The 12,229-nt window shown below is 36.5% G+C and overlaps 1 protein-coding gene across 1 annotated transcript in view; it reads left to right on the top strand.

Moving 5' to 3' along the window:
- Nucleotides 1–12,229, top strand: part of COL28A1 (collagen type XXVIII alpha 1 chain) — a 70,851-nt gene extending 58,622 nt beyond the window's left edge. Inside the window, exons 28-36 of the mRNA XM_086742381.1 lie at nt 1,802–1,870; nt 4,751–4,831; nt 4,922–4,957; nt 5,145–5,181; nt 5,488–6,042; nt 7,252–7,439; nt 9,603–9,822; nt 10,271–10,447; nt 11,383–12,229. Coding sequence (XP_086598507.1) covers nt 1,802–1,870; nt 4,751–4,831; nt 4,922–4,957; nt 5,145–5,181; nt 5,488–6,042; nt 7,252–7,439; nt 9,603–9,822; nt 10,271–10,440 — 1,356 coding nt within the window. The 3' untranslated portion in view covers nt 10,441–10,447; nt 11,383–12,229. The remainder of the gene's footprint in view (nt 1–1,801; nt 1,871–4,750; nt 4,832–4,921; nt 4,958–5,144; nt 5,182–5,487; nt 6,043–7,251; nt 7,440–9,602; nt 9,823–10,270; nt 10,448–11,382) is intronic.

The following is a 12,229-nucleotide window of genomic DNA, read 5'->3' as shown; positions in this document are numbered from 1 at the left end:
GTAAGAACAGAATGTCAAAAATGAGATTGTTTTCGAGTAACTTTATGTTGATAGCTACATTTACAGGTCTTCTTTTTTATGTTTGGTTTCCTTTCAAAACCACGGTCTAGACATTCTCACATCTGCACTCAGTTCATGGAATTACATTTTTACATAGAAGTCTGCTTATTGATCAGCAATCTAGCAGGATATTAGGGTCAGGGATCCAAGGGTCTGCATTTTCACATGCACACCACTTTGGTTTTCATGATAAGACTGATGGTCAAGTTTGAATTTAATTATGTACATGGACTGAACTGGCAAAGCAATAAATATTTTTTTAATTAATACAGCATACTTCTTGGTTTTTACTAAATGTTCAGTTATGGTATCTATGATAAATCCTTCTTATGTTGATTGATGGCAGAAGTAGAGGAAGCAGGATTTGGTTCTGCAGTTGACATTTTAAAGGATAAAACTCGTGTGTGCGTGTGAGAAATGTCAGCTGTACTCATATGAATTTTTTTAGAACAGTAGGTCTCATTCAGTTTTCATTGCCTGAACACCATCCTAACAATATCAAATGGGCTGTAACAAATGTCAGCAATAAATCTACAGTTTTGTCAGATCCGACTTTTTTTATTAGTGAGGAACCATTAGAATACAGAGCATTTCCTAATTCTGTATGTGCTCTGCAGATCTGCAAAGGTGTTAATCAGGAAGCTGTGTGATGACCCTAGTCAGGAAGGGCAGTCCCAGGGCTGGAGAGCAAGCATTGAAACAAGCTGGCACACAATTTCCCTATGTTTAAAAGCCATTTGCATTAATAACCTACATGAAGGACATGGGAAGCACAATCCTGCTAAAAAGTGACTTAAAGTAAATAAGATTAAATAGTCACTGTGTGTTCCTACATTTGTGAGCAGCTATACAAGTATTAGTAAAAGGTGCTTTAGTGAGACAATCTGAGAGGTCTTGACTGAAAAATAAAACTAACTAACCTTGTGCTTGCATCTCATAGGCTAGGTTTGGTACAGGTGATGACTGCTCCTGATCTCGTTGATATTCTCTGGAGCTGGTTTTGGTATCTGCACTGGGCACTGCTGTTATGTGGATTATGTGTTTAATGTGAATTATGGTGAAGCATTTATGTACCAGGGAATATACCTCTAGCTGTGTTTAAAATTTATACAGCAGTTGATCTGAAAAAAAATGTTTTTGTTACCCTATTAAATAAAGCAGGGAAGTTTCTGGAAGCCAGATGCTGTGAAGGGTTTTCTGTACGTATTTTGTAACAGCTGTGTTTTATGACATGTTGAATGCCCACACTACTAGCATGAACATGGTTTTCAAGTCCGTGTGCATGCAGCAGGGCATGTGTAACAATAATTATAAACAAAATGTCTTTTAATTTACTTAGGATCAGAAAAACTAAGTTAACCATGCAGAGATTCTGGGTGTGTATTTTTAGATAATCTTTGTGTTAGACCTCATTTTACTGCTTGTAGACTGGACAAATAACTGTCTGACCCTCAGTGAGGTTACTTTTGTCTTTCATCTGTTTCAGTGAAATGACAATATTTAATTAGTCAGGAATAAATTTTTCATTATATACTTTATAAAGGCTTAATTTGTGCTCTGAATGATACCCAATTCCTTATTTCTCCAGCTGCAGACCACTTCTGTCTTGAAAATTATGTGCTTCATTGCATAATACAAATATCTGATTTTCTCTGTGATGCAGAATGTTATAAAGTGAATAGATAACAGCATAGATTTTACTTTAATTTTCAGTTAAACTTACTTTCCCTATTCTGTTCAGGGAGAAAAAGGAAATCAAGGTTTTCCTGGACTAAAGGGATCAGTAGGAATCGGCCTACCTGGACCAAAGGTAAATCCTAGATTTGTGGTAAGAAAAAAAAGGTAATTTTTTCTTCCTTTATTGGTTAATTGGTGTGACATGAAAATAAATAGAAGGCAAAGACATTGCCTTGTATAGCTAGCAACATAAGTACCTACGACTTATTGTCATCTTTGGAGTCTGTGAAAATCCTGATTGTCATTAAGGGCCAGGCTCTGAAGTAGGATCTGGAATGAGGTCATACCTGTTAGCAGAAGAATAATATTAGTCAAATTATGTGTTGAGTTACCTTAGATATTTTTCAGGTATATACAAAATGTCCTTTTATTTGCCAGGCTTTGACAAAAAAAAAGAATTGCTTTTTGACTAAAGTCTCTTAAGGGGTTTGTTTTATTTGACTCATTTTTTTACAATGATTGAAGCCCAAGCTTGACTCTTTCCTTACTGAACAACTTCCTGGTTGATATAAAAATTGTAAGAATTTCCTACACATACTCCCATCTAACAAATTTTGCACAAAGAGAATTTAAGTACTTTGGCTATTTATTAGTGATTTTCAGATGTGCAGCTTCTGGTGGGAGCAGCCTAGCCAAAGGAAGCCAAGGCTCATGGTCAGTGTTGATGTGCAGACCAAGTGTGTGCGTACACAAGTGAGAACAGGTGGAATGAGTGCTGATGTAAATCCCTCTGCAATAGTTACAGTATAGCTGAAATATTGAATTTATTGTGAAGGCTCTCTCTGGAAAGCCTGAGGAAAAAAAAACATGGCAGTCTTCTTGGGAGAGCAGAGATGATCAGGCTCCCTAAGTCTAAGAAGTTACTTAAATAGGAGTTCAATTCTGTCAGTCACCTGAGGCAGGCAGTACCCATTCAGAGCCTCAGACATTTGTTGCCTACACTAATGATGTTCGAGGTACTGTGGTCTACGCTAGCTCACATTATATAGCACTTGCCCAGACTTCTGTATTGTTCAAGGTACTACAGCTTGGAGCTTTTATACAACAGCAAATGTCAAGCTCTTTCATACAGATTCAAATTTCTTCCTCCTAATTCTGCTTTCTCTCAGATTCCACGTGCTACATACTATAATAATAATAGAAATATTTGCACTGTTTTTAATATTCATCTTGTATCTTGACTAATCTTTGTGACCCAATGTAAATCTCTCCAAATACTCACTATTTTTCTGTTTCCTATTAATGTCGCAGACTTGTCACACATTAAAAGGAATGGTTTGATTCTGTAGGAATTTCATGTAAGTGCCAAATACCAAAGAGATCAGGTTTTAGTACATATATGTGTAAGAGAGTAGCAGCACCACCACAGTCAGGAGATCGTATTTGCTCTCCCTTATGCTGACGTTAACTTTGATGAGGTTAAATTCAATTCCTGGACAGGTAATGGAAAGTAATACCCTTTGCTGGATATTATGATTTTGTGAAGTAGAATAGAAACTGTCTTCCAAGAGCTTACTTAGCAGAGACTGGTTTTCTTGATGCTGTGGAGGAGCTATGTACAATTTTCAGTTGCACATATGTACAATAAGATCAGAATCAGACTGAGAGAGTCAAAAGGGTTCCTTAAAACTGATAGCAATCACCACAGCGAACGCTGTAACACAGGAGGTATCTGTGTGATTCCATTGGCTGGGTGAAAATGAGGAATAATATCAAAGTGGACAGTAATCTAGATACATTTCTCAGCTTTAAAGTTTCAGGTGAAATGTAAGGCAGTCAGTAACTTCCAGAGAGAAGTTGTCGTAGTTCAGCCCCAACGGGGACCAGACTACGCAGTCTCTCTCTCACTCCCCCAACTCTCCGAGAGAATAGGAGGAGATTTGACAAACAAAAGAAAACCAGAAAAAAAACCAAACATGCGGGTTGAGATTGAACAAAAAGTAAATTTAACAGTAATGACAGAAGAAAACAAGACAGTGATGGAACACAAATACAGTACAATAGCTCACAACAGATCTCCACATCCAGCCTCTTCCAAGTAGCAGGGGGCCTCCCTTCAGCACCCTCCTCACTTATATACTGAGCATGATGTCAGATGGGATGGAATAGCCCTTTGGCTAATTTGGGTAAATTAACCCCAGCTGTTAGCTAATTAGTTAACTATCCCAGCCATAGGGGCTACCAGCTTCAGTTCTCCACCCAGCTCAGGTAAATATTAACTCTATCCTGGCCAGAACCAGGACAGAAGTAAAAAACTGTCCTGCACAATCTCCTTCTTGAAGAAAGGAGAACCTTATTTAGAACCTGAATCTTTCGGTAGTTTGTTTCATATCTGCATTATGTGAGAACTGTCTCCTGAAATACTGTAATGTTGAACCCTTTCCCTTTTTAGAAGTTGAAAGGTCTATTCACTTGAGGAAAAAAGTGCAGAATGGCTTCTAGAAGTGAAACTACATATTTTCCCATGGATATAATGGTCCAAGAATGCCTTTTCCTCTGTTCTTTGCAAGCGCCCAGTTTTTTGTGCAGGTTCTGTACAAAGCTGGTGTGAGTTTCAGTACATTGACTGATCTGAGGCAGTTGGTCTCTTCATAGGTCTGAGTTAGCATAGGTCCAGTATAAACATTGGGTTAGCATTCCAGAAAAGCAAAGAAGAGTAAAAAAATTATATGTTCTTGACATTTGCATAAAGATGTCTTTACCCCTCTCTCCTGAATTAAGGTAATTTTTCATAGAATTTTCTTAAAGATGTTTTTACTGCCTGTCTTGCTGTCTCCGAGAGCCTGCTTTCAGATGTTCTCTTCATAATACATACAAGATAAACCAGCCACACACACACAAAAAAAAAAACCCAGAAAATTTACCTTAAGAGCTCATTGAACCATAACTCCAGCTCTCACTATCAACAAAACTGGAGTTCCTAACTGTGTTTAATACAGTTGTTTTAAATTAGGGAGACTATGGAGATAAAGGTGATCCAGGGAGCAAAGGTGCCAAAGGAGAGATTGGAGACCCAGGACCTCCAGGACCAAAGGTAAAACACATTTCCATATTACTTAATTTTACACAATAGAAATTAGACAAATTTGGCTTTTGTTAATTATCTCACTTTACATATTTTCAGGGAATTTGGGGAAGAAAGGGTGAACCTGGTCTTTCGGTAAGTATGTACATGAATTAATTTAAAAGATAGGAGTTTATTTGGGGGAAATAAAGGTTATGTGATGTTATGCAAGGTTGTTTATGGGGCATTGCATTGCCTGCATTTTTTTAAATAAATAAATAAATAGATAGATTTCACCATTCTTCAACTGGAACACGGCAAATTAATTAATACTCTTTTTCAGAGAGAAGAAGTTATCAGACTTATAAATGAAATATGTGGTAAGCATTCCAGTATGGAAAAAAATATTAGTTCTAATAAAACACACTAAATTTATATTGACTGAATGGCTTTGTCCTCTGCATGTTTGTGTGTAAGTGTACCATTGATGTGAAAACAATGCTCACTATGATGCCAGAGCTATATTGGAAGTAATTTGGTCCAGCTCTGTTTCTATTTATCAGTATCAGTACTTATAAATTAATTCATTAATTGAGCTTTAACTGACTGCAAATCTGATATATGAGTTCAATTAGTTTTTATGAAGGTGGTTTCTCATAAAATGTTTGAAATGTTTATTCTTCTAGGTTGTGGTATCAGATGTAGAGTAACACCACTGGAACTAGTATTTGTCATTGACAGTTCAGAAAGTGTTGGACCAGAAAACTTCAATATTATCAAAACTTTTATGAAAACAGTCATTGACAAGGTATCAGCCAACCATGCTACAACCCGCATTGGCATTATCAACTTCAGCCATAAAGTGGAGTTGGTGTCCTCTCTGAAGCAATACACAACCAAAGAATACCTGAAATCAGCTGTTGATAAAATGCCCTACTTAGGAGAAGGCACGTACACAGCTTCTGCTATCCAAGAAGCCATTCAGTTATTTCAGGCAGCACGCCCAGCAGTAAGAAAAGTGGCTGTTGTAATAACAGATGGACAAGCGGATACTCGTGATAAAGTCCAACTGGATACTGTAGTAAGACAAGCCCACGCTACGAATATTGAGATATTTGTCATTGGGATTGTTCAAATGACTGATCCTCATTATAATGATTTTCTGAAAGAAATGCAGCTCATTGCAACAGACCCTGATGAAGAACATGTTTACCAGATAGATGACTTCATGACACTTTCAGGTAAAATAAACTATTTTAGTAAGAGGAAACTTAAATAAGCATATAAGAGAGTTTGGCCTTTCGCATAGCAAGGCAAGGCAGACTGCTCAATGGCAGCTTATATTTCTCTTTTGGATGCAACTCTTTCTTCTGTTTCTCTTCTTCTTTGACCAAATGAAACCTTTGCCAAATTTTTACCTCTTGCAGAAACAATAAAACACAATGAACAACAGTTTTCTGAGCCAAGGCCTTCTTTGAGGCACCCCTGTTTTGCAAGAGCTTGCCTCAGTCTTCCCTTGCATTCCTTTTGTGCTTGGCCATGGTTTCATCCCAGAGAGGAGCAGATTTCTTTCCACCTTGAAGCAACATCTCTGTCTTTTTCTCTCTATATTTCATATGGCTCTTGTTAGTCTTGGAGTCCCTCTGCCATCTCTTACAAGCACTCTTTTTTTTTTTTCCTTTTCTGAAAGGCATAGGGAAACCTATGCTTTCACCCTGATCCTAGGGGAAAAATTGGTGGAGTAACACATGAGGGAATGGGGTCTGATAGTACATTGTCTATTTCAAATTGTGCCTTGAAAAAATCCTATGGCCACAGCTGGAATCAGGGGAAAAATCCAGAGGAAACCTATAATGACCCAGAAAAAAAAAGTACATTAATCTAAACTAACCGCAGACTAGCCCTATAAAGTATACTTTTACTAGGCATAAACTTAGCTGAGCCTGTGGATGGAGTTACATCTGGATTTAAGGTGTTAACAGTGAAAAGAGAGTCCAAGCTAAGGTTCTGGTCCCAGCTGGGGTTAAACTTAGGGCTCTGACTCAGGTTCCAGCAGTCAACATAAAAGTATTCCCAGTCACTGACTTTTTTTGTCCAAATAAGTAGAATGTGTTGCCAACTTTTTCTTTTTCCTTCTAAAACACTAAACACCTTCTTTCCTCCACTCTTCTTTTTTCTTAATTGTTGAGCAATGACTTCTGCTTAAAAAAAAAATGACTTAGTATTTTTATGTTTCTTCTTAAAAGAACAAAAAGGCCTTAAAATCAAATAATTCAGAGAGTGCATTACTTTATTACTTCTCATTTGTATTTTGACATAACTTTAGAGAATGGTCTTTCACAAGTTACTATTATTAAAAATTTATAATTAATACTGCGCTAAAAGCTTGTGGTGAATCATTATGACTTAATTACCCTTAATAAATTTCATCACTTTGTTAATCTTTTCAGCTCTTGAAAATAAACTGATCACAAAAATCTGTGAGAATGTGCCTGAAGTCTACAGCAGAAAAGATAATGTTTTGTCTCCATCTCCAAGTCCAGAATCTGAAATTGCTAGTGAAGATACTAATAGCCAGTTACCTAAAATGACTGCTTCTGAGGTTTATATGCTCCCTGCAGAAGGAATTGGTTACCCAGTAAGTAAAGAAGTAACAGTTACCAAATATTTATAAAAGATGTTTCTTTTTTTTTTTAAATTCAAATACTGTTTTTTTTCACCATTCACCAGAGAATTTCACCATTCACTGATTTGTTGAGAACAGAAACTTAGAGAAGAAAGAGGGCAATACTGTTTCTTAGTTGCAATAAATGCCAACAGTCCTCATATTTTTTGTAGTTCTTATTAATCTTAGAAGTGAGTTAGAAATCTTACAGATACATCTCTATTGAGGCAGATACATAGCGTATAAGGCACTTACTTATGTGCAAGCTGAGTGTTAGTACCTTACAGGTGTTATTAAGCCTTCAGTAGTGTTTTGCTTTCCACATTGGGCTGTACTTCTGGGACTCCTCATTCATGTTACTCTTCATTCTCCACCGTTAAATTCCTCCTGCCCTGCATTGTTTTCTGCCCTCCAACATAGTGCTGCTGCACAGATAGACAGGTGGAGTTTTATTGCAATCGATAAATATTTTCTGCAGGTGTGTATCACCTTAGTTCCCTTGTTAGGTCCTTGGTATTTTTCGGTCACTGTCTTAGTATCAGAGTGGAATATTTGTCACCTTTACAGTATATTAGCACTAACTCTCTAGGGTGTGTTTATTGCTTTGCCTAAAAATAACCTATTATAAAAACTGAGCGTTGGTTGCCCCTGTAACCTGTTGAATAAACTATTGAAATATTTGATGTATAAACCTCTGTAGCTGCATGGAATAGATATAGTGGACCATGATTTAAATATTAAGTGAATTGAACACAGATTGGAGCTAATTCAATAGTATTGACTTACTGTCAATGGATTGGCCTATATTAATCCTTTGGCTTATTGTTTATGTAATATAATTCACAATTAAATAGTTCACTTTCAAAATTAAGGTTAATTTCTCTGAATAAGAGCTCCCTCAGTAAGTGTGACTGATTTAGGTTTGGGGTTTGTAGTACCTCCGGTCAGATCTGTGTCACACTGAGGGACATTCTGTATCATTAATAAAAATAAATGTAAACCTGGATTTGTAGATGCTGTCTTAATAAAGCATGTGATAGGGATCACAGATAGGATTAGTTCTAAGTGAGTAGATGCTCACACACTTGGTTCTGGCTGGCCATGGTTATAGTTAAATCTTCAAAACTGTTGAATTACTATCAGAAATAAATAGAGCCATTTGTAGACCTGGAGAAGAAAAGAAGTATGCAAAGGTTTGGATGAATTCTCTGCACATTTACAGTTCACCTAGACTTGAATTTTCATATTCCCAGAGATTCTGAAAAGTTTTCTTAAACTGACTGTATGTGTCACTAGTGGCCTGTAAATGGGAGGATACTCAATAATATCAAATTCCTTCCTGTTCTTGGAAGGTAATCAACATGTGGGATCAATGCAGTTATTTGTACTACCCTATATGAAGATCCTTGCAAATCTTCTTGAATATATTAAAACACTAGAGAGGCAATTTTTTATATAATAATCTTAATTTGAAGAGCAGAGTTGGCTTCTTAATGCTTCTATCAAGGTAAACTCTAAAATTCTAATGATTAGCAACTGGCTGTTAGCTAGAAACGGGAAAATGGGTGGTTTGTCACTTGGCTTAATACAGGCAAGCAGACATCTATGAGAGAATTTTATTAATAGGATATTATTCCCATAATACAAGTTTTGGAAATTTTTGCTGTAGTTGAAAGATCTTTGGAGGATCATAATATACAATGTGTTTTTCTATCAATAACAAGTGCCCTGTTCTTCCTGCGTGCTGTTTTCCATTTCTTAACAGATTGAAGATGTAAGATCATTCCCGGTGAGTGTACTAGATATTAAGCACTGATTTACTCCAGAGTTCCTTCCATTTTTTGTTTTATGTATATTACAGACTAAGTGGTGACTAAAATTTTGCTTCGATTGAATGAATTCAGCTTAGTGCCTAAATTGGAGGCATTACTTTGCCTTTTCATTCAGCTGTTAGTGTCAGAAAATTATCATCACCTACTGAGTAATTACTAGAAGGAGGTCCAAACCTGGACCTGGTAATGGTATTTTTTCACACGTTATTTACCAGAAGTTTCCTACATAATTCTCTCAAATTTTTCTTTTAGCATCCGAGCCCAGACAGAATTTTAAGTTATAAGATTTTTACTCCTTTTGCAGCTTAGTCCACCACAGACCAGATATACTGAGCCACTGCCATCTGCCCAGGATCACGCTCTGACCACCGTCTCTCCTCATAGAGAACTGAGATTTCCCCCGCTTTATAACACACTTGAAATCAGACCTCAGAGTCCAGTTGTCAATCCTTTGTTCAATGTTACTGCTACTAAGGATGATCACCTAACTGTGTCACAAACACAGGTGGCAAGAACCCAAAAATGTAAGTAATAAATACTGTCCTCAGATAATTGGGTAGCAAGTCTGCACAAGAAAAAACAACGAGCAAATCCTGCTTGCTCCTCCAATATAGCCACTAGGTTTTATCACCTTTTATTTTTCTGAGTTCTCTGTCTACAGACATCATACAGAGACAGATCTTCAAACCTAGATGACAAACAACCCTTGCATTCCAATTGTGTGCTTAGGTATTTAAATAGCAGCTTGGCTCTTACCTTAGGATTTAGGCTATCTCATTTCAGATTGATCCTGTATTTGTTTAGGCCTGTTCAGGTAACTCATTAATAGAAATGGAATTTGCCTACAAATTTGAGAGAGGCATATATACTGCCAGGCACTACAAGAAAGAAAAAAAGGGGTGCTCTTATTACTTCTACGATGACATAACTTATCCCCAGAATTCAAGCTAACTTTTACTGATACACTTTCAGATCCAGGGTGCTTGGAACCTATGGAACCAGGGGATTGTCGGGACTACGTGGTGAGATGGTATTATGACAAGAATGGCAATTCTTGTGGCCAGTTCTGGTACGGAGGTTGTGATGGTACCAACAATAGATTTGAAACAGAAAAAGAATGTCGAGAAGCCTGCGTTGACTGACGAACAAGTAAGTTGTCTCCATCAGTCCTTCTTCAATCACCTCTTTTCCGGGCTAAGATGATTTTGTCTATTTAAATGTTTCCCATAATATAAAAACATATTTTATCATCTTTTATACCTTTGATCAGCTTTGATATCTTTGTCTGAATCTTTTTGAGATAGTTGGACCAGAAATCCATGGTAGTCATGGATTTATACAGTGACACAGTGAGGTTTTCAACTTTGTTCTCTATTCCTTATCTTACAGTTTCTAACATTGTATTTGGGTTTTTTTGACCGTTACTGAGATTGGAGGTGGTATTTTCATAGATCATAATTCCAAAACTTCATCTATAGGATAAGCTGAGAACCTATCATATTAATTGTGAATTTGTGATCATGTTTCCCCTTGTGTATTATTTCACATTTATCAAAACTCAGTTTTCCTTTTCCACTCACAGCCTACACAGTCAATATCACAAAGTCCTCCTGCAATTTCTTTACTTTACTACTTCAGAGAAACACAGTACTGTCACCAACTTTGTCACCTCGCTCTTTACTCCCTTTTCTAGATCACTTACAACTATATTGAGTACAACAGACCATAGAAACATCCTCCAGTGACTTCTTTCCATTGACCACTTATCCCCTTTCCTTTAATTTGTTCTTTTCACCACTTACAAATTAGAAGACCTTCCTTTGGAGAAGGACCTTACATTTTAGAAATCCAAGCAGACTATACTAACTGCCTTAGGTCCACATGCTTAACCAGTAAGGCATGGGCTTCAAAGAGATTGCTTGTCAGGAGTGCATAACCTCCTTTACAAAAGCCTTATAGCTCATCCCCAATAAATTGTATTAAATACTCCATTTCATCTCTCAATATAGGAAAATTCTATTGAACTGCAGTGTGTATTTTTCTAAACATTTCAGGAAAATTAAACAATTCCTTATTTCTTCCAGAAATGACTGCTGTTTGGAGTTTTTGAAGCTGGAAGTTCATTTGTATTGAGGAAGAACTGACTGAGAAGAATCCAAAATGATGTGTTAACTTAAATATATTACCACCACAATCTGCTGCTTTCCCCACTATGGTATTCATATTAACTAGATTCCTGTATAACATACGTTATCTGCAACACCATAACAATAACTTACAATCACACATACACACACACAGAGGAACATACCTTTTCCCTCCAAATTTATATTAACTTGCTACTACTACATGTAGCAATGATGAGATTCTATTTTTAGGATTAAAGTGTCAAAAGTGTTTACACTTAGCATTTAATGACAGAGGTCTCTTAGTCTCATGGGAGAATAAAATTCACTCTAGTTTTAAATAAGAGTAAGTAGTTCCTGAAACTAGCACTCTTAATACAGCATTTAGAGGCATAAATTAAGATTTCTGTTAATTAGAGTACCTCTTTGGAATGTAAATACCACAGCTATAGGTAATTAGACGGGGTTTCTTTCCCTCCATTACAGCACATTTGGATTAACATCAATATAATCTTTTCAGTTATAAAGGTAGGACTTTCTTTCAGAATTACATTAAAACCAGGATTCTTTGTGTCCTTTAGGCTAGTCAGTACATTTCAATTTCTCAGGGCCTCTGTGTTAAAAAAATAAAAAAGTTATTTCAGTCTAATATATGCCATTAATTTAAAAAAGGGAAAAGCACTGAAAGATGTATATAAATGTTTACTTATATCCTTTCTACTTTTAGCCATAATCCTATATGAATATATCGTTAAAACTGAAAATGATGAGCACGTGATTAAAATGGAAAGCAATACCTGATAAA

The sequence above is a fragment of the Chlamydotis macqueenii genome, chromosome 2 (genome assembly GCF_036417535.1).
Source record: "Chlamydotis macqueenii isolate bChlMac1 chromosome 2, bChlMac1.mat, whole genome shotgun sequence".
Taxonomy (NCBI): Eukaryota; Metazoa; Chordata; class Aves; order Otidiformes; family Otididae; genus Chlamydotis; species Chlamydotis macqueenii.
This window is presented reverse-complemented; position numbering and strand designations above follow the sequence as displayed.